Source organism: Pyrgilauda ruficollis, unplaced genomic scaffold, assembly GCF_017590135.1.
Source record: "Pyrgilauda ruficollis isolate IOZ18807 unplaced genomic scaffold, ASM1759013v1 scaffold39, whole genome shotgun sequence".
Classification (NCBI taxonomy): Eukaryota; Metazoa; Chordata; class Aves; order Passeriformes; family Passeridae; genus Pyrgilauda; species Pyrgilauda ruficollis.
Genome location: NW_024525378.1, coordinates 1,353,544 through 1,376,771, shown reverse-complemented (window position 1 = coordinate 1,376,771; position 23,228 = coordinate 1,353,544). Strand labels below are relative to the sequence as shown.

At 39.7% G+C, this 23,228-nt stretch overlaps 1 protein-coding gene across 2 annotated transcripts in view; it reads right to left on the bottom strand.

Annotated features, from left to right (window-relative positions):
* SLC39A6 (solute carrier family 39 member 6) overlaps positions 1-4,427 on the bottom strand; it is a 20,921-nt gene extending 16,494 nt beyond the window's left edge. For both annotated transcript variants that reach the window (XM_041476647.1, XM_041476648.1), the window contains exons 1-4: positions 4,353-4,427; positions 2,290-3,089; positions 822-1,002; positions 326-495 (exon numbers count right to left, since the gene is read on the bottom strand). In XM_041476647.1, coding sequence (XP_041332581.1) covers positions 326-495; positions 822-1,002; positions 2,290-3,060 — 1,122 coding nt within the window. In that variant the 5' untranslated portion in view covers positions 3,061-3,089; positions 4,353-4,427. The remainder of the gene's footprint in view (positions 1-325; positions 496-821; positions 1,003-2,289; positions 3,090-4,352) is intronic.
* Positions 4,428-23,228: the final 18,801 nt, after the last annotated feature.

Below are 23,228 nucleotides of genomic sequence, written 5' to 3'. Positions count from 1 at the left end.
GGGGGGAAGGGGTAGCACTGCAACAAACCCCTAAGAAAATTTGTGTAAAATTCTTGTATTCAAGAAACAATAAAGGGACATGGTAGCACATATGACTAAGAACAGGAAATAGAGAGTGGGATAATGCTATGAAGCTCTTGAACTTTTAAAGACTGTGAAATGATTAATACAGATGTTCCAAATGGAAAACCTTTCCATCAAACAACCTGCATAACAGAGTTGAGAAATGACTCATCAAATGGGTATGAACTAATAGGGCACTAATACATACAGCTGTCAAGTTCTCTGCTTTGAGATAATGAATGAAACAGTAATTAATACTTACATGTGGAAGGAGGTGTAAGAAAGCATCTCCACTCAAGGTCCCCACAGCCAGTGCCACAAGGAAACTCAGAAGAAATTTGAAAAATACTCGGTTCATCAGTGGTACCAATATAACACCCAGCAAAGAAAGAAAGCTGATGACGGAGATGGATATAAAGCCACCAATCCAAGCTGGTAAAAAAAAAAAATAAAATAGTAACAACAGTAAGTAACAGCTGTATGTGATTTTGTTTGCTTAACAGTTCTGTTATCAAACACACCTGATCATTCAATTAATCAGATGTTAACAAAAGGTATGCCACAAAGATTTCTCTCTAATCTTGGTGAAGTGCCAAAAGAAAACTACACTTCTCACAACTGTAGGTTGTAAGAAGGAAATAAATAGGTTTCTTGGATTTATAACCAACATAAACATTTTTCCATTAAGCTTTGATGTTAAAAAAAAACAAAAAAAAAACAAAAACAAACAAACAAACAAACAAACAAACCCAGCCTACCTATTTGCAGAGAAAAACTTTTTGGAGGAGTTTCAGCTTTTTCACTAGTAGCATGGACTATGCAGTACTTGCCATCAATCTGGTTAATAAGAGCTGGACAGAGATAACTAAATTCTGTAGCAGTCAACAATACTTGAGTGCCTATTCCATGTGACTGCATCAGTTTGGATGCATTGGAGCACTGTGGAAAGAGACAAGTTAAAGATTAACCAGAAGCAAAACACCACAATACATCTTAGAAGGACTGCACATCCCACCTGAATGGAAATGCAGCGGCACCACATGAAAACAGCTAAAACAACACAACTCAAAAACTGGTAACAAACCCATTTAGTAAAAAATGTACTTCCACTCTAATCCTGCCCCAGAAAGCTGGTTTGGGAGTCTGGGTAGATGACATGTAATTATTACTCATTCTCAGCACAAGTGGGTCAGATGCTTTGATGTACAAACAGAAAAAGCCTAACACTTTTCAGTCAGTTTTAAAGGCCACATAAGGAAGCGTTAACAAGGTCAAATGCCTTTTTATAGCAGTGACTGCTGTGGAACGTCTTGTGCAGAGCATGTTTTACACACACTGCCTCGAGTAAACAGCTCCCCACTGTACAGCCTACACAGTCTCAGTGGGTTTGAAGAACAGCAGTACTTGTGCTTCGACAGTGCAGAAGACAGCAACAGCTTCTGAATTCAGCACCTCCCATCACATGCCGCACAACACCCACTCTGAGTTACCTGGCATTAAGATCCTACTTGCTTTTCAAAGCCTTTAATGAAAAAGGATCTGACTGTTTAAGAAAAATCTCTACAACACAAGTATACTCTTTATCAGTGCTAATTTTATACTATTTTAAAGTAACACGTGACATCTTGCCAAAATCCTTTTCAGAGCTGTTTACATACAGTTGTTAGATGGGGAGGGAAGGTGTTAAGAGGAGGATGGTTCTACACTTCCACAATGTGAGACAGCTTTGATAAGAATCACAGTACCTTAACTGGATTTTTTTACTTTCACTCCATTAATAGGAAAACAAGACCTATTTTAAAGTAACACGTGACATCTTGCCAAAATCCTTTTCAGAGCTGTTTACATACAGTTGTTAGACGGGGAGGCCATTAATAGGAAAACAAGAAAGATTCCTGATCTAAGGCAGAACTGCAAGTTTAAAACTAGATGTTTTTCAGGTTTAGTACCAGTTCATTTAATATTTGGTAACAGTTAAATATATAAATCATAAATGCATTAAACCAAGTGCACTTTTATACTTAATTTTCCTCTGAGCTTGTGAACATAACACCATATTCCCTCAAAATGTTAAGTTCCAAAGAAAGTTGTTTGCATGTGTTTGGCTATGGGTATTGTTACACCACAAGACTTGCACCCAGGTAAACAATAAGCACCTGAAAAATAAGCCATGACAACATTCCTGCTGGATCTGGATTCCTGAGAAAACAACAGAACCAGCCTCACCTCTTGAGTGCTTTGTTTTTTCAGTTTAGAATAGAGGTAGCCCCCTCTCTCCAACTCCTTCGGAGAAGCACGAGACTCGTTTGCCTTTGCGGCACCCAGCCAGGTGCCATTGCGGCCCCCTGTGACATTGACGGCACCAGGGCCAGCCGCACCCACACGAACAACCGCCTTGGCTTCTCCGGGCTGCACGTTCTGGAGCTCGGCGTGGCTGCCGGCGGAAGCGGTGATGACGGACGCCGTGATCTCGTGCACCGCGTTCTTGCTGCGCACGAAGTTCTGCTGCCGCTCCACGCTCTCGGCTTTATGAGGCTCCTTCGCGTGGCTGTTCCTGTGGTCTTTGCTGGCATCAGATTCGTGGTTTGGACAAGCGGTCTTCTCAGAGCCTTTACTCAATGAAACATGATTATGGTGAGAGTGATGGTCATGGTCGTGATGGTCGTGATTGTGGACATGATCATGATCATGGTCATGGTCATGGTCATGATCGTGGCTTATTTTAATCCTTTTCATTTTATCTATGCCTATGTTCTGTAGCAGTTTTCTAAACCCATCAATTGACAGAGAGTTGTTTTCTCCATAACGATTAAAAAGTTCTTGAAGGTGCAACTTCTGTATTAGTCCTGCCAAGTCAGTATTAACACCCACTGTCTTTTCTGGAAAAGCTCTCTCTGATGTATGCACAACAGTGGCTGTCTCCACTCCATGATGATAACTTTCACACAGCAGTATGGAAAACGATACAAGGAAAACAACCGATACCGTACTCTCCATTGCAATTCCTTTTCAGCAGTGAAAATGATCTGGAAAAAGAGGAAAAATTAAATAGTTTGCACAAAACCAATCACATTATCCTCTGTAACACACAAAAAAACCACCACAACAAACAAAACCAAGCCCTACTCGAAATACCAATGCAGCAAGAGACATTTAAATTTCTTACACATTCAGCACTTCTCCCAGATGTGTTGCCTCGGGCAACAGAAGCTGAATACCACAGTGAGGTCACTGGCCATGAACACCTCCCCAGGTGCCAGCTTGCCTTTGTTTAGCTCTGCCTGAGTCACTGCTAACATGAGAGCGCTCAAGGGTGCACCAACTAAGTTCTGGGTTAGGGTTTTCCCGTGCTTAAAAGAAGCCCCGTAATTTCTGTTTGAGCAATGAATAAGTCATATAAATTACACATTCCTGCTGAAAAGTCGAAATTCCTAACCCTTCATCACTGGATTTCCCGGAGGTTTTGGCAAACCAGCTGGGCAAGTGTTTCCAGCACGACACAGAAATTTGGCTTTTTATGCTGTCACGTTCTGCCTTTGTTTTAACATTAGCGTCGCACAGCTCCTTTCTCTAGGCAGGCAGGCCTTTGCTGTGGACCAGATGCTCGCAAGCGTGAGAGTTTGTGTGTTTCATTCCATAAATACTCCAGAATTAACTGCTATGGAGACTGCCTGCAGGGCTATGCTGCCTCAGCCGTTTTCCAGAGCAGTAAGGAGAATCTCCATTTCCAAAACTATTAGTCAGCCTGGAAAACCCCACACCGCCCCTGGAAAGAGACGAGAGGACCTAGGCCACCGTCCATAAGTAACTGAAGGAGGAATGCCAAGAGGATGGATCCCAGCTCTTCCCGGTGGTGCTCAGCAATGAGACAAGAGGCAAGGCGCAGAAACTGATGCACAGGGAGCGGCCCCGGAATATGAGGAAGAACTTTACTGTGCGGGCGACCGAGCACTGGAACAGACTATCCAGAGAGGGTGTGGAGTCTCCCTCACTGGGGAAATTCAAGAACCGTCTGGGCGCAATCCCGTGCCACGTGCTCTGGGATGACCCTCCTGGAGCAGCGCGACAGGACCAGACCTTCCACCGTGGTCCTTCCCAACAAACCTGTCCCACTCGGCGGCTCCGTGACCCGCAGCAGCCGCTCAGCGCCCACGGCCCCCGCTGCCACCCCGCACGGGCGGAGGCGGCCCGCGGAGCGCGGCGGGGCCCGGGCTCGGCGCACACCGCACCACGAGCGGCCGCCGCAGGAAGAGGGGGGAGGAGGGGGAGGAAAAGAAGCCCGAGGTTACCTCTCCCGCCGCCGGGCCGGGCTCAGCCGCACCGCCGCCGCTGCCCGCCCGCGCCGGCCGCGCCGCGCCTCCTTCGCTTCCCTTCCCTTTCCTTTTCCGGGTACGGCGGCCGCCGCGCGCCGCTCCGGGGGAGGCGGGGCCGCCTCACGTGCGGCCCGAGCGGCCGCGGCCTCGACGGAGCCCGGAGCCGCCCCCGGAGCCGGCCGGGAGGGGTCCCGCCACTGCTGTCCGCGGCCAGGGCCCGGGGCAGAGTCAGCAGCAGGGAGGAGGTGGCCCGGGAGGAAAACTGGGTCCCGAGAGGCTCCCTGTTTCAGAAAACACTGATGTTTGGATTTAGGGTTTCGCGATAGGTGTGAATAATCCCCAAAGAGTTGAAAGGATGAGAGTCAGAGAGGTCTTTTCCTCCCAGAGAACGCGAGTCGTTCAGGGCTGGCAGCGTTGGTTTGGATGATGGCGCTGGGTGCGGTAGCATTCCCTGGGGGCTTGGAAAGGGTTTTGTACAAGGAGTCCCGGTCTTAAAAAGAGTGCGTGTGTGGGCAAGCCAGGGCCGGAATTGGGCTGGCCTGCTGTGGGCAAAGGGTGCGGGTAAATGGCGAGGGATGTCGGGTTTCCACGGCACCCAGAGGGCCTTTGCGGTGAGCGCTGTTCGGTCAAACCTGTCATTATAATTAATGATCTGGCAGAAGAATCACTCTGTGCACGAGTGGACAAAGAGACAGTAAGAAAGGACTGAGATCACCATGGAGAAAGGCTTGAAACTTGCTGAAACCATGTTGCTTTCTTCTGAAAAAACATACTGTATTTTTCAAATTTGCTTTGCTGTACCATTTAACTGGTCATGAGCCCTTCACCACTCTCAGTCCCAGGCACAGGGTCTCTTACACTTCCAGTTTCTTTCTCCAACATTTCCAGAGTTTTTCTCTCTATCACCACATGATTAATATTGCTGGTAAAGTGGGTGCACTTGTGCTTACCCATGCCCACTGCCTCTGAATTTGGCCTCTCCTGTGTGATCAGTTGCCAAGGTTTTTCAGCTTGCTGGAGTGTGAAGGCAGCACTGAATCCTGCCCTAGTATCTGGCTTTACTGATGACTTCTGCATGTTATGACAATGACTTAGCATCCAAACCATTCTCAGCCATTTTTCTCCTGCTGCCTGCACTCCTGACAGTGCCACCTTGCTCACCAGTCAGGAGGTGACAGATGTCTCTTCTTTATGTCTAATACCTCCCACTCGCTGACTGAATTAAACCTCTTTGTTCACGAGTTCAGCTGACTGAAGGACAAAAGGGAAGTATGCATTGTGAACAACTTCAGAAATAGAGAGAACGCATCAGAAGGTTATGGATTTGTTCCATGCACTCGCTTTTGAAGTATTGAAAAAAAATTGTGTCATTCAACCCTACTCTTTTTTTTTTTCCCCGAAGGAAGAGAGGGAGGCTATAAATACAGGAGTGGGTAGGGTTAGTGTGTTTAGATTCTTTCTGTTTAATGCTAATTCATTTTGCATGAATACTATTTACCAGATGCCTTTCTATTATTTCAGTTTCACAACATTTATGCCTAAGATGCTAATGTTAGGCGTTTGTTTGTGGATTGTTTTCTTTTCTTAATCTTTTGAAATTACAGCTGCTACATGATGCAGCCTCTTTTTCTAGCCTCTTGAATGCATTGCCTGTCTCTGTTTCATTGTGTCAAATCTGGAGTTTCCCCTCACATCTTTTCAAGGTCATTTACAAACCTAAGTATCGGAGCTTTGAACTGGTCTTCAGTGGTCTTTATATTTTTTATTTCATTTGAGTAGTTAACACACATCAACTAGGCAAAAAAAGAATTCATTACTGTAAAAACAATTCACCTAAAACACTTATTTGCACTAAAACTTGAGGTCAGGTCTATTTTACCTGAACATGTTTATCTTATGGTAAAATTAAACTACTTTAATAATTTTTTCCCATTCTCTTATTTAGTGTTTTAGTCTGAATACATATCCAGCTGTGGGCTCTGGAGTAGTTGTGATTACATAAAACAAAGGTTTTGGTGACCCTTGTGAATGGCTTAATGCATGTATAAAAATCTCTCAGCTTGTGGACAAATGGGAGGCATTCATTAGAGAGTTGGTGGAGAGCAAACCAGGAAGCAGCTTGATTGCTGTCTTAGTCCATCATGGCACTGCACCTTAATATAGTCTGTAGCTCCAGGCCTGTGTCACAAAAAGGCTGTGTTTGGAATTGAAATTATCATCTTCATTGGGATTTTTTGGGGTTTTTTTGTTTGTTTGTTTTCAAGAGGTGTCAGCCTTTTCAGCATGGAAAATGGATGAGGAAGAAGAGGATGGAAGTGGAAAAGCTTATGCAATAATACCACATTTTTGACTGACATGATTGGTGTTGCCCAAATATATCTTGATTGCTGTGCTGTGTGCCAGTGCAAATGCTTCAAGACTTACCAGTTGGGAACCATTAAGGAGCTGCCTGTTGGTGAAGTTCCAGTCTTCTAGCAAGGCTTTATCACAGCTGTCTTGTGTGAGCTCAACATTCTGCACTTAATGGAGGTGATGATAGGGAAGTGGGACTGAGCATGATGCTGAGACCCACCCTTAAGTGGTCCTTCTAAGCTTCTACCACGAAAAGTTTCTTGTGATTTGGAAAGTTTTTTATTTCCTTGCCTTTTAACTTTTTATGAAGAACAGCTATGTGATTAGAGGTACTAAATATTTTATAAAATAAATGAGAACTCTAAAAGTTAAAAAATTTGGGTTTAAACTGCAAAGCTCTTACCATGCAATTTCTGGACAGCTGAAACCTCACACAAAGCTCCCATATCTTTCTTTAAAATCTCCAGTAATCCTTTTATTCTATTAACAGCCCTTCACAATTGTAAAGAAATCTCTGAATCAGGAATTCCTTGTTAGTGTTCCAGTAGGTTCCTCTTTTCAGTACTATGCTGAGCAGCAAGCTGCCAATTGCATATTTGATGTTATTGTGTTCTAAGTCCTAAAGGTGCGTTTTAATGTAGCAATGTCCTTTGTTTGTTTGCATGTGTGTTCTATGGTGGTTTTCAAAATCCTTAGAATTCTGTCTGGGAAAAACAAAATTGGTATTGCTGGTCATGTCTCCCAAATGGCTACAGATTTTCTGCAACCTATAAGCTGAGCTCTGGAGGGGAGTTGTGTTTTGGTTTGGTTTGGTTTTTTTTAAATTAGCATAGATACATAACAATAATTTCTTAAGTAAAAAAACCCCGCATATGAATATATGGCAGTACAGAATTCCTTATGTAAGAATCTCCACAATCTTCTCCTGTGCTCCTGTCTTTCTTTAGTGGCTCATTCTCATGTCAACAAATTATTTTCTGAAGACCTCTCTGAAACAGAGAGGTTTTAGCTGAAGAAATAATTATCTGGAAGCTTCACAGCAAGAGCATTGGTGCCTTTTGTGCTGTGCTTAGCTGCACAGATGTCTGGGGAGGCGATAACTGCCAGGGTGGGGCTCTGACTTGTATCATACATTTTCTTACAAATCGTGGCTATAGACATGATCTGCTTGCAGATAATTTTTGAAGAATAAGCCATGAAATGATGGAAATAGTAAAGAATAGAAATAAAAAAATAGCTAGGCTATTTCTCCCTGCAGAGGATCTTTTGCCTTTAGCCTAATCCGTCAGTTATTGAAGTCTGTGGAAAAACTCCCTAGGGATTTGAACATATGATCACAGATACTTATAAACCAAAAACTTTGCAGTTTGGGTCTGCTGCAATTTTTGTATTCAGTAATTTTGATTACATTTTGTGTTCTTCAATGCTTGTGATGCATGTAGACTATCAGTATTGGAAAGAATTTGTAAACTGTTAAGCTGTGCTTGGTAATGTAATGATATAACACAGAAAAGTGTCTTGGCATAAGCTGTATATGGGGTTATCAGAGGCTCATTGCCATGAGTACAGAGGAGCAGTGACTTGAATGGGAAACTCCAGTAACCAAGTCACTGGGTAAGCATGAGGGAAATGCCCTGATCTGCATGTAGGACTGCCAAAGGAGAAGGATCAGCCTTGGGACCAAGTGTGAAATTCACCAGACAAGTTAATGGAAGAAGCTGGCTGGATCATTACAGACATCCCATCACCCTCAGAGGGACCCTCAATCCCATAATTGAAGTCATTATGGGATGCAGGGACAGCAATTCTTGGGATTGTGCAAGGCTTATTATAAAATGTTTAGGAGAAGGACCAAGGTGGGTAGAAGGAGGACCAAGGTGATTTGAGGAGGGACAAAGACAAGAAGCTAGGGAAGAGATGACAAATAAGGGGCAGTTGCAAGGCTGCTGGTAAGTAGTTTAACATGGTCTGCTGCTTTTCCAGCCTTGTTACTGAACTCCATTGGTAACCTTGTGGATGAGGGTCTGTGTGTTCTGTGTGGATGGATAAGTGCCAGTGGCTGAAGAGAACACCAGAAGTTACAGGGACCCTTCTTATACCAGCAGCTGGAAAGACAAATGTGTGGAGGTCTGAGTGCCAGCAGCTGGACAGGTGACCCTAAGTATGTCATAGGTGTCTGTGTGCTGAAGTGACAGCAACTGGAAAGACTGGAGTGTGTGCATATTGTGTGGGTGTGTACATCAATATGTGTAATTTATTACTAATGAACATAAAGCTGGAGGTCCAAGCCAGCTGTTGGAAGGACCCATGGAATTAGGGGATGAGGCTGTGCGAGAGCCCGTTTGTACGGGAGGCAAGTGTCAGGCATGGGGATTTGGATCTGGGTATAGACTGACTAAGCCCAGAGAGAGCCACAGGGTGTGTGTCAGTGTGTGCAAGTGTGCACATGCTCCAGTGGGTCTGGGAGCCAGCAGCCTGTGTGGCTACGGGCCTCAGGGGCTTTTATGTCCAGGTGCCAGCAACTGGAGACACCAGAAGATGAGGCAGCCAGTAACTAGACAGATGGAGTGTCTAAGAGCAGCTGCTGGAGGGATCTGTGCTATATCCATGTATGCATTCCTTGCTCACAGGCTTTCATCCTAATCAGCCAGATGGGGAAACAGGATGAGTGCTGGTACTGTTGGTGATTGCACAAGGGCTGTGTTTTGGTCTGTGTGTCTGTCTGACTGGCCCTGTGAGGGTACAGTGCACCTCCACCTTTTTTTTGGAGAAAACCAGGTCAGCCTCACTGCTGTGAGAACCAGAGTGGCAACAGCCTGGCCTCTGCTGGGTAATTGTTGTTGTTTGGGTGTTGTGATGGCATTAGATTTCAGATGCAGAAAGGCTGAGCTTTCAGGAAAAGAGTGTAAGCAGCAGCAAAGTATACTAGAAAAGAATATGGAGAAAATGAGTAAGAAAAAAAAAAGATATAAACACTCCAGAGAAACCTAAAAGTTATATATACACAGTACAATAATATGCAATAATTTTATACATTCTTGTAGGTGCTATTGACTGAAAGATGCTGAAGGAAGAGTGTAACAGCATATATTCATGCATGGCATGCTTTTCAGTAGCAATAAGTTATTATGTATCTTCACAGGAGACTACTGCATAATTAAAAGGTATCCCAGGATGGAGATTCTGTTCCTTTGTGCCATAGAAATATAATAGTTAAAGTGTTTGAATACGGTTTATCATCTGGTGCTTTGGGCTTTTATTTACTTTTAGAAGTTGCCAAAGAGATTCTGCATCATTTCATGTGTATCTAAAGTGCACGTTTCATGTGTATCTAAAGTACAGGAGTAGCAATTATTTAATCAGCAACTTTCTGTTTTGTTAGAAAAAGTTATATTTAAAGAACAGAAGCAATAGCCTCCTCATTTGTTTGTTCCTTTTTTGCACATTTGATTGTGTAAATAGAAGCCTGAATCTCAAATGCCCTGGCTCAGTCAGCAAAGGTGGGCTGCCAACTTCACTGGGTTAGCACTGGCTTTTCAATACTCATTGCCTTCACTTTTTCACCTGAGCCAACCATGCAACACTCACTTGCAATGAGAAAATTCATGGTAAAGAATGTTTGTGGTAGCAGCATATTCTCCCCAATTTTAGGTGCAGTGTCCTGTAAAAGGGATGTTGCACTAGGATGACCTCTGTTGTGGCTCTTTTATTTGGGCTGAACACAGGACTGGATTTATGGCCGGCCATCCTTCCCTTTGACACAGCCTGCTTCTTTTTTTATACCCTTCTTTGCTTTGTCCTAACAGAAAAATGATGCCACTTTAGTTTGTGTATTTTGAAAATGGATTGCAATAATGGAAGTCATAGCTGCTGAAGGTACTGTTGGAATACATTTTTGAAGTTCATGTTCCTTTGCAAAGCTAGGGCAGTTAAAAGCTGGATTCAAAAAGCATGTATGAATGCTGCAATATTTGCTGTATTTTATGTTCTCTGCTGAACACAGAAGATAATTGGAAGGCATGCATTTGGGAAGTTGTCTTCCTAATCCCAAGTTTAAAATCAAAGTTTTCAAGCCCAAATGCCTTTGAAATCACTGAAGCTAATGATCCTCTCAGAATGTAAGCCTGCTTATTTATATTCTTCAGTCCAGATCCAGTGTTCCCATGCCATTTTAAAAGCCTGTCTTTAATGTAAGCTTGAGTTCTGACCAGTAAAGCTTTGATGAGTGCCATTAAAGTAAAGTAGGAAGTAAACCTGTTCTGACACAAAGGCTGGCTCACAGATAGAGTTGTTTACCACATAATTATACATTAGAAGTATTGCTGTATTTCTCTCTGGCACTTTGTGGAAAGAAATAGCAATGTGTGTGTTAGGTAGCTCTTGGGACATGCCACAGCTGCTTGTTTGCATTCTGCAGAACAGATAGTGTCCAAAGTGTGTTTTACTAATTGTACCTAAGCAGATAAACTCTAAAACTGCATGTAGTACTTATAACACTTCAGATAAGCTACTCCTTTGCAACTACTTGGCATGTGTAGGCCTTCTAAATATCCAGCAGTCCAGCTCTACTCTCCAGGACTTCTCCTAGTAGTAGTAGATTTCTAGTAGTAGGAGACCTGTTGTTGGTCTCAAGACTTGCTTGTTTTGATAAACTGTTACACTGATGTCCTCAACTCTCTTAAATTCTTAAATTGTTATGCTTGTTTCAAAACTATGATGCTAAAGTAACCTCATACAGCAGACAGATGCCACAATATTTAGCATAATTGTCATTATGTTTTCTTCTGGCTGGTATGTATTAAATTTGGATGGTATAATATCTCTTGTGAAATAGAATACTAGTAGATAACTTGAAAACCTGGCACGGCCAGGTTTTTTTCCCTATCAAACTAATTTCCTTTCAACCTGAAGCAGCATCCATCAGATCTTGTCAGCAGCACAATGAGGCACCTACTGTATATTGTCAGTGGAATACCAATTAGCCTTTAATTTTACCACACGTCCAATCAAAAGAGCTATTGCTTTCACATGATGGCAGAAGGTCATTAAAACAAACGATCTTGCTGCCAGACAATGACAACAAAACCACAGCTCAGTAAGTAGTGTATCTGTTATTGGGCACTGACAGCACACTAAATGCTGTGCTGTACTCACTTTTTCATTCTGCCTTGTTTCAGGTGACCCGATGGCCCGAGAGCTGTTGCTAAAACTCTGTCTCCTAGCTTAAACTTTTCAGATACAATTTTATTTGCCTGAAATGTTCAAGTACACCGGTACTTTTGATGTCATAACTGTCAAATTCTGTACCTTTTCCTTTGCTTTCAGCTGTGCTTGCTGGTTTAGTTCTTAACAATCTTTTCCAGGAAAAACAGCACCCTGTCCTTTAATGCCCTGAATGGTTTTTCTTCAGCCCTGCGTAGTGAGTGCTGGTGCATTACTTAAGATGTTACAGTTTGTCTGGGTTGAGTCATCCGGATTCTCTGAGGTGTTACACTTCATATTCTGCTGTGAGGTGTGGGCAGTTCAGTTCTCTCTTCTGTTTGGGCAACAAGAGAATTTCCAGGTTTTAGCTTTCTCATGTTTCTCATCCTACTCACTTTTGAACTTTCCTATTGTAAGGCAGTTGCCTGTTTTTCTTCCTTCAACTTGAGAGCAAAGTTCTTCACAAAATTCCATAGTAATACATTTATAACTGTATAACAGGATGGTGCGATTCACAGATCTGTGTCAATCACAAAGCTACTAAAATGTATTAATGTTTTTACATTCAAAAAGTAATAAAACACTATGTACTGATAATATGTACTAATTCTCCTACCATTTATGCTTTTAAGATGTCTGTGCAAAAGTAAAACAGAGAAACAAAATTGGGAATAGAGCATGACTGACAGTCAAAAGAAATCCTCCTCTGTATGTAAGAATTTCAGTTCAAGTCTTTGCAATTTTTTCTGTGCCGAGTTTTTCCACTGATTTTGCTCAACAATATTATCAGCACTGAGAACTCCTGCAGAGCTGCTGCATTGGTAACAATCATAAAAAAAAATACTTTAACCTTGCTGCAAAATAGTCTGGGCACCAAGTTTGTAGTCCTTTTCTGACTAAATTAAAAGGAAAAAAATTGCACTGATGGTAAATGGTCCTGTGTGAGGTTTTTGACCTGTCTGTAAATCAGGGAGCAAGTGAGCATCCGGAAAATGAGTATTGTATAATCATTGACCCAATGACCACGTCTCTTCACCCTCCTCCATAGCTGATAAAAGTTTATTTTCTACAGAGTGTCACTGGAATGTTTTTACCAGGGAAGAAAAAACATAGTGTAGCAGTTACACAATCTACAATCTACACTACACAACCTACGCTACAATTGTAGTCTCTGAGACACCTGGAAATAATTCCCTCCTAAGTGGTGTACTGAGAAGGGATGGTGCATTCAGACTGCTTCATTGATCAAATGCAGATGATCAGATGTTTGGGTTGGACACCACAGGTACATGGCAAACATTGCCTATCCCCTCTGCTGAAGCCAGTCCTGCATGGGTGTCCCTGATGGAATGGCAACGTGTGCTAATTTAGTGCAGCACAGAAAAGCCTTCACATATTCTGTGTGCTCTGTCTCCTAAGCAGTTACAGCTTAAACCATAGAGAGAAATGGAGACATGTAAGAATTTACATTTAATGTGTGTGTTCGGTATAAAAACCATAATATCTACCTGTTGTGAATTCATGACTCCATATGGAACTTTGTTTTCTGGTGTTTATTTTAAAGCCCTAAGGTACTGCTAATTTAATGTCTTTAGAAATGAATATCAGTGTTAGTGTCTTTAAAATAACATTTCTAATGCTTGCAGTTCCAGGGGAAAGAAAGAAAAATTGATTCACATGCACTTTAGTATTTCAGAAATGAGCATGGAAAAGAGAAGGACAAATATGACTAATCATAGTTGTTAAAAAACAGTGAGCCTAATGCTGAAAACAGGCCTGAGTGACTAAAAGTCTCCACTGTTTTAAGATTAGGTGAATAATAAAATCTGGCCTCTGATATCAGATGATTCAGCAATCTCTGCTTTCTGGTTTTTTTGCAAACATGAGCTTGGAAACTCAAAATAGTCTTTTTCAAATAACTCAAAGTTGAACTCCAGATATTTCTGGACCATATTTCACACTTTATCATGTATTTCTGGACTCATGATAAAATCTCCACACTCTCTAGCTCTGCAGTCAGAAGCTGGAGAAGGCTCCTATAGAAAGATAGAAAATGCAGAAAGATCTAATACTGCATTTAGAGTAATGTTTGCTGTATTGTTTTCTGCAGATATTTCATTCATCACTTTGTCTTGTGACCTGCATATTCCAGTCTTCTATTGTACCTACTTTATGCTCCTTATACAAAGATGGTGTGAATCTTGGGGTTGTCCTTTGTCAGGGGTCAGACTTTGGTGATTCTTGTGGGTCCTTTCCAGCTCAGGATATTCTGTGATTCTGTGTTTCTTTATCTGAGTTGTTTTGATGCATGGATGGCAGCTCTCTGCTTTCTGAGTAAAGAGCACACGAGGCTGCTCTAGTCAAAAAGCCAGGGACCGCATTAGCAATCCACTAAGTCGGAATTTGTCTCTCCAAACTTCTTGAAGAGCTTATTAGATCAGGGTTGGTGTCAGATAGTAATGCAGTCACATCTATGTCTTTAAAACAAGCTTGCATCTGCCCACAAGGTCACACAAAGGTTAAAACTAAACTTATTTGTAGACAGCCCTTTTCAGGCACTACAAGCTATGCTCAGTAGGTTTGGGAGCTGAAGCAATTTGAACAGTCAAATATGTAAGTAAGCAGTCATACATACATATGTGCATACATAAAAATGTTGCTTGGGATGATTTGGTTGAATGTGTAAAGGTGTGAATTAAGTTGTCAGTATCCTCTGGACTCTAGGTAAGATCTTCCTGTCACCTACATGAGCTGCAAGGGGTTAAACCACTGAGTCATTATTACTGGAAATTTATTCAAGTACCAAAATAATGGAAGCTCTGGTGTTTGATTTTGTGCCTTCTGGCAGCAGAAATTTATCATGTGCCTTAGTCAGGAATCAAAGTGAGGGTAGGGATCAGAGCATTTACTTAACATAAAATAAGTGGAGAATCTGAAATTAACCTGACTTCTGAATTCTGGCACCTTCTGAAGTCTTCCTGGGCCCTACAAGCCCTACGCAATTTTGTTCCACAGTCTTTTGAACAAGTCTTTTGTAAACAGGCATATGCATCCTTAACTTTTGCTCCATGGTGACCACTCAGTTATCTGATGTGTTTCGTTGCCTAACTCACATAACAGCAGGTTCTGGACATTAGTCTTTCTCATATTTACTAAAATAAAGTAATACACAGCATTGTTACCAAGTGGAAGAGGAAGAAAACTCTGTTAGTGGAATAATGGCAACTGAATGGCATTATTTAATTAGAATATTATTTATGGAATACCCTAGCTTTCCAAATCCTACTTTAAATAACATTGTTAATAATGAAGCAACTCTTAGTTTAAGATGTTAATTTTCACTTTTCTATGGTGATAATTTTGTCCCTGAATGCATATACTCCAAGTCCATGTAAAATAGATATTGTTCATTTGAAGCTGAGGCACAATGTTGGGACAGATTCTCAATAATTATTGTTCTATATATGTGTAGTATTCACTCTAATTATGGACAGCTGCGAGAATGCAGCTGCAAAATCATCATATCATTCAGTTAACTGTCAGTTTTCATTACTGGCAAGGTCTTTTAATTTTTAGAATACAGTATTTTAAGCTCTCTCTCCTCCTTGTATCTCTCCGCAGATGTTTTGAATGTTATTTTCAAAAACTAAATTTTACAGCCTCTGGACACAATATTTTTATATTTAGGGTCCTTTTTGTGGAAAAATAATAATTTTTGAAGAATATGTATGCAAACATTTTAACAAGGCAAAAGCTTATAATTAGGAACTGACAAGCAGAGAGTTTAAACAACTCTACCATCTTCCTTGAAAATAGATAAGTAGCAAGCAAAACCAGAAAGGCTGCTTTAAAAGTTGCTGGGTTTGAAAGCTTTAAAAATGGTAAGACTCTAACGAATATTTTTGACTGGAAGGTTTGTTTCTGAACAGTGAGGAAAAAAGACACATATTGTGCATCAAAGAAAAAAAAAAGCTACTGCCAATCTTTAATATTTTTGATACTGTAATCTTGTGGAAGCTTTAGTGGGTCTCCATTGTTTATATCTAAAACTCTGGTTTCTTTTTCTTGCAAGTAAATCTCCTAAAAGCCGTTTATCTGTGGTGTCTTTAGCCACATTTGCAATACTTACTTTGACTGAAGGCTTCTGCTCTACAGTTATAGGAAAAACATGGCTAATAACTCTTTCTCCTAAAAACATGAGTCCCTTTGGTGCTGTTACAACTGTGTAATTTATGACATCTCTGTGCAGAAAGTCTGATGGTTTTAACACTTCATACTCCAAAAGGGACAAAGCAGCATTCTCTTCCTTTCTATCTTTTCTGCTCCCAAGGTAGTTTTGCTTATGGTGTGCGTTGATCCAAATCTGCAACTCTCAATTCATTGGAAATTTTCTCTCCGTAAATTTTTATATACACTGCAGGATTTTTCTTCTACAAAAGGTATGGTTTACTGTTCCCAAAGCTCTTTACTTGAGCTGAAATTCCACTGATTTAAATGAGCAATTGTTAGCATTTTCCATAATTTTATGTAATTAAAAATAGGGTTTGAAGTCACAACAATAAAGGTTTTCATTAATAGGGGTCATTCCAAACTGTAAAATTCACACAATCTGTTATGCAGTGCATATCAGGTTAAGCCTGGAATATTGTGAGGAGAGGGTCTGAAGGAGGGCCAGGAAGATGACCAAAGGATTGGAGAACCTGTCCTCTCAGGAAACACTGGAGTTAGTCACTCCCTGGAGACAAGAGGGCTTGGAGGGATCTCATTGCAGCATTCCAGTATTTAAATGGTGGCTACAAAGAGGATGCCCCCCTTTTTTTTTTTTTTTTTTTCCCCCCCCCTAGAAAAATAAAAGTTCCAGCTTGACAGAAGCTTGTAAGTCTTTGGTAACTTCTGAAACTAAATGTAAGCACTGCATTTTCAGTCTTCAATATAGATAGTGTTTTAGAACCATATAGTCAAAATTTGCAAGAATATTTTTAAAAGTAATTGCTTGACATAATTATTTCATTACCATATAAGTATTATGATAGAAGAAGTAGCAGCCTCTAATGCACTAGTTTGTCTAGTGCTTTCTGTAATAAAATAAAATGGTTATAACTTTTAACAGCTCCACTTCCATCATGATTAGCAGCATATTTTGGGAGCTTGGCAGGAAAGAGTCTTTGAGTCAGAAAGGTGTCTTTTAGTGCCATTATGAAAATTTCTATAGCATTGGCAGAATTTCAAATTGTCAGGAGTCATAATTTTTCCCACATACTGTATATTGTACAGATTAGAGTTTCGTACTTCCTGCCAAAACCCTTGACATCTGAGAGCGCTGTGTGCATGTCAGGAAGCCATCCTAAATCATCATTCTATGCAGAATTCAGAGGCTGAATGGATCATGAACCAAAGGAATCTTTTCCTATTTAGAAAGGAATCTTTTCCTGTGGGGAATAGGAACTGATCAAGTAATTAATTTATTCTGTACCTTGACTTTTTGTCTTCTGTATGGTCTGTACCTTTGACTCTGCCTGTTAATAAAAATATCTCTTGGTTCACAAAGAATATACATGAGCTTGAGCAAAAAGACATCTAGGACAGATACATAAGCTACCTGTGAAGTTACACAAAGAAAGCATTACTTAGAGATCCTTGGTTGTTTAGCCCACTAAAACAAGACTGGTCAGATATAAATAACCTTTTAAAAAGGAAAAAAAACCAAGTCAGTCTGGCATGGCTTGGAAATCTTTTTGTGGATGTAATAACTAGTCATTGTAGGACTCCAGAACACTAGTGATTTAATCTCTCATCTTAAACTAATGACATCATAAACCTCTGCAGATCTCCAAGTTTATATTCCATTAATATTAATTTCTCCAATACCAAGAGGCTAAGTCAGCTGATGAAAAAATGTCAGAAAAAAAAGATTAAGGGAGATAGCAGGTTATTATAAAGCAATCTGACATTTAGAGAAATCTGAGTTACACCAGTCAGTGCATGCACCACAGCCAAAAATTTCTGATAGCATGACACAATTTTGGTCAATAAACTTGCAGTAACTTGAATATGGAGTGGATTTTCTGAATTATAGGATTTGATTTTTCATAATCATTGTGAAGTTGTCAGAAAACCATGGAGCTGTCGTAGCAGTAGGGGCTCCTTTCTTGTGCTGAATGTATTTAACGTGCAGGATAACTGTAGAGCAGCTGAGGCTGGCTGGCAGGGGAGCTCTGCAGATTAACTCATGGGAGTGCAGCAGCCAGGCTTGAAACCAGGGTTAGAATCACTCACCAGTGGATCACACACCAATCCAGGAGCTGTGGAGTAACATGGTATGGAAATAAACACCATGCATGAATGTAGTAAGCATAGTTCTGGGAGACAGAACTGCTGAAACGATGACTGAGATAATGTAAAATATAGGATGAATTTGTGAAGCATTTTGAATCACAGAAGCAGCAAGTACATTACAGAACTGCAAAAGATCACAAAAATTTACACGAAATGTGAACAGACAAAACCCTTTTGTCACAGATTATATTGATAAAGATATGTATCAAATGTTTGAACATTTTTTGTATCAAAATTAATGATTTTCAAACCAAAGCAAATTAAAACAAAAGATCACAAAAATTTACACGAAATGTGAACAGACAAAAAAACCCCTTTTGTCACAGATTATATTGATAAAGATATGTATCAAATGTTTGAATATTATTTGTATCAAAATTAATGATTTTCAAACCAAAGCAAATTTAGTCTAAACCCTTACTTAAACAGACTCAATGTGTCACAAAAGCTACACAATTATTTAGAAGTTAATGAATGAGCTAAACCCAGTTTCCTGTCATAAAAAGTCTTAACTCTTGGCCAAAACCTCACCGCATGAGAAATCCTTTCTTGCTCCTACAAAGTTTATTATTTATAAAGACACTTCCAAAAAGATGTAGCTTGCCTTCTACACTGGTGCTTTATTACCTGATACGTTTAACTATTTTTCTTCTGAAATGTCACATTTGAGGTCACCAAATAATTTTCAGTTTTCTTTAATTAAAGTTTGTAATTCTCATTTAGAAGCATGTACTCTGGCCTACAGAGTTGATTATGGATAAATTGCCAATTACTTTTGGACACAGAGAGATGGAAAGTAGTGCAGTGAGTTATTTTTTAAAAGGCTCAAGCAGCTTGGACACTTAATTGATAGAGTTCAATGGGAATGACACAGATAACACAGTGAGGTCCATGTGGAAGTCCAGATATGCCCTTCTCTACTTCTTTGGGCTGAGAGTTTCAAAAACATTGATGTGCTGAAGGGAAGTGTGTACTGCTGCACGTATTTGGCCATAATTTTACAGGAGAGAGTATTGGTCTCCAGACAGCTTGTGACAGGTTCATGCTTCTCCAGAAACTCAGTGCTGTTTCTCATAGAAGATCTGCTTGTATTCTTGTCCAGTCTTAATTTCTATGATCTTTCCTGTACTTAACAGGTGCTGGTTACAACTATATAAAAAAAGAAAAAAAAAAATCATATTTCCTTGAACATTTTTAGAGACTTGTTCTTCACCCACTGCATCTTCTCAAAGACTCAAGAAATATATTACAATAATTAAGTTTATTTTCCAGAAATTTAATTTAAATAACCATCCATTTCTCTTTACCAGTAGTGTATCAAAACAGATTTTGTAGCAGTTTTGGTAATTAAGACAAATATAAACTTCAGCCAGATTAATATAAAATTTTAATTGCATTCATGTCATTTGTCCTTTGATTCATGGGTTTTGCAGTTTGTATGTATTTGGATTTTAAACATTCTTGAAATACATAAATTAATTTGCATACGGATATGAGGAAGTGATGTAATCCTTCTGCATCTACAGACATAATTTTCTCCACATTAGTCAAGTTTTAATTACAGTGGTGAAGATTTTTCTTCCTACACATAAGATACTGCACATTTTAATAGATCTTATTTGAAAATGTCTCTTGAAATTCAGCATTTATCACAATTTGACTAACTTCATCATTCACTAAATTAAAAACCCAGTTGTCTTTTTCCTAGGTTTTCTGTTGGTTCAGTTTCAAGAGCTTGAAGTACTAAAGATCCTTCATCTTTTTATTTTTATCTTTAATGTAAAAGTTAAGCAGGCATTTGATTGACCATCTCTGTTTAGCTTTGACAGAGACTAAGAAAAAAGCAGGAGACCAAGGGAGCCTTTAGAGCATTGGCGTTTGAACTTCCAAGGATTATTTGCTTCAGTGAACTGTTTTCAAAAGCTAATTTCTGAAATGTAACTCAAGGAGAAGTATAAGTTATTCTCTGACATTCTCAAAAGGTTAAATTGGAGAGGAAACTGCGCCTGATGTTCTGGTAAATGGTGAGGGGTGACACAGGCTGAAGTAGGAATGCTGCTTCTAGTCAATACATGCTTTAAGTTTTGTAGTGCTTTTGGTAAGAAAAGAGTAAGTATTCAGAAAAATGTTGCTTTGACTAAAGCTGGATTGTGAAGGAGGAAATGTTAAGTAATTATTAGGTGTTTGTAAAGTGACATTGGAGAGAGGACAGAATCATACAGCAATTGTACATGAAGCAATTTTTAAAAAATCAGAATAATTAATTCCAGTGTTACATGGTCAAAATCTGTATAAGCGGAATAAAGTCTGAGGAGGTGACTCAGATCATACAACCCACATTCTTTTTAGTTCTCAGTGCCTATGAATATGTTTACATATCTGACTCCAGTTTAACACCAGCCACTTCCTGCTTATGCAGAAAATATGGCTTCTAAATAGAAATACCATGCATTAGTACTCTTGTGAATCTGATTCTGTTCTTCCCTCTATATTCAAATATCTGTAAAATCAATATTTTCTGCCTTGGTTGTATCTCATTTCAATAAGGTACAATGATTACGAGTCCCTGTTCTGGAAGGGTAACAATTTGTTGAAGGGATTTCACAAAGATTGAAGACAAAAAGGGATATCTTCAAGTAACCTTACTAGTAAATTAGAAGTAAGAGTTTTTAAGCAGTGCAGGGAAAGCAAGTGATAAATGGTCCATTGCAATAAAAATAGCAAGAAGGTGTATTCACAAAAGTCAAATAAGAACTAGTATTAATTTAGTAATTCTTTCTTGCAGCTCAGTACTTCATGTGAACCACTCTCTATCTTTTTAGCTTGAATTAAGCGTTTCCACTGATGGTTTGTCCAGGCACCTTTTTTGGCTGAATTTTGTTCAACAATGTTGTTCATAGAAGCCAGAAGATTTCCTGAGAGTATAAGCTGTTCACAAATTAATAGAAACTTGATTAATTTTTCTGTTGGTGTTAAAAATAAAATCCTCTTTATTGTTTTCAGTGCTATATCTGCTTTTGTTTTTAATTTCATAGGAGTTTATATGCCTTATGCTTTGAGTCTCAGGTAATATATATCTTATACTTAAAACAAGGAAAATAGTCTTGTATTGCATTGATTATCCTAGAATGTTTTTTATTCTTTGCCATCACAAAAAAAAATATTTACTCATTTATGATTGCAGTGTCATTCTTAAGTATTAAATATACTCAGCTGATACTTTAGTTGGCTTATTTTGTCTTTTCATCACATCTGTTTGTAAATCAGCAGTGTTAGGTTTGCACTCAAGTTTTATTTTAGTGCTCCCATGACTTATGAGAAGGTAATCTGGTGAGGTACCTCATTTGTATACATTTTGTATAGTTTTTGCTGCAATCAAATTGCAGATCAGTTGCTCTAGGTTTCAGTTGCATTGGATTCACTGAGGCTTTAACTATCCACCCGAATTATTTAGAGACTGTTATGGATAGTTACGACCTTAATTAGTATAGACACAGGCAGAATGATAAGTACAGAAAAATAATGTAGAATTTATAAAATAAAAGCAGTGTGTTAATCAAATCACAGAAAAATTGAAAATTTAAAAGATCAACTCTGTATGTCATGAAATTTAATCCTTAGATTTTTTCCTTCAGTATATTTTTAAATGCATCCAGTAAAAGGTTTTCCGCTTGTTATTGATGAAAACTATTGTACTACCTGAGGGTTCATAAATCCCATGTACACTTCATTTTTCATCTTTTCACTTGTTGGATAGTGATGTAGGTTGTAAATTAGAAACATTCAAAGCTGACAAAGACTTGGCTTAAGAAATTTTAAACAAAAATGCATCACAAACCTTGAGTTATTCTAAATCATTATAGCCTTGAGGCTCCCTGGATGTGTACTGCAGCATTTCTAAAGACATTCTTGGCAGCAGGAAAATTGCAAATTACCTTCAGGGCTCTCCCCTGAGGTCTCAAAGAAATTATAGGGAGAAAGGTCAGTTCTTCTGAGGGCCTTCACTAGGCATCCATAAACTGGCATTATTCAGAAGTACTCACAAAAAGCAGGTACCAAACTGATTACTCCACAAGAGCTGCTTGTCTGACGGTGCTTTAAATCATCCCTGTTTCCCCAGTCTGCCTGAGTGTCCCAGTTACACATTCACCAGGGTCAGTAAGTTAAAGTACTTTGCTTAAAAATAACAAAGATGATTCCTGCACCCAGAAATGTGGGAAAAGTGGATGCCACTATTTTAGGTAAGGTGTGTAAGAACTTCTGCCTTACAAGCTGACTGAGGCTCCACCAGGACATAGCTCACTACATGCTTATTTTGGAGAACTCTCCTCTCTTCTGAGGAGGCTATTTCCCACCTAATTCATAGTCAGTTTTACTGACGTGTTCAGCAGGAAAGGTGTCACCAGAGTTTACTCAGATTTCTTGCTGCAGCTTCCAACATTGTTTATGACAGAAACTCCTCTGAAGTGAAACCAGAAATTTTAAGGGGATCCTACCTGCATGAAAAAACAGCTGTCCCCTTTTTTAAACTTTTGTCAAAGTCTACAATTCCACTAAATACAAATTCATATTTGTTGCAATTATTCTTCAAGTGTATCTAGAGAAATCGAGAGAAAGTTTGTTTTGGATAAATATCTCTCTAGTAGTACTTTTCCCTTTGCATGCACAAAGAAATAATGGGGCTCTTTCAGCTTTTTTCATATGACTTGTTTTTGAGAAGGAAAAAAGGTTTCTGGTAGGGAACCACTCATTTGAATCAATCTCCTCAAAAAAAAAAAAATGTGTATCAGGAGCTTCTCATTGTCAGTTAAACCCAGAGTGTCTTCCACCAGTTAGCCTGTTTCCTCTAAACATTAGCACTCATCTAGGGAATCCAAAGCTGGCTAACTACACAGTTTTTGTCTGAGAAAGTTGCAGTGTTTGTTTCTTTACTCCCTGCTTCTACAACTCAATGTTTGTGCC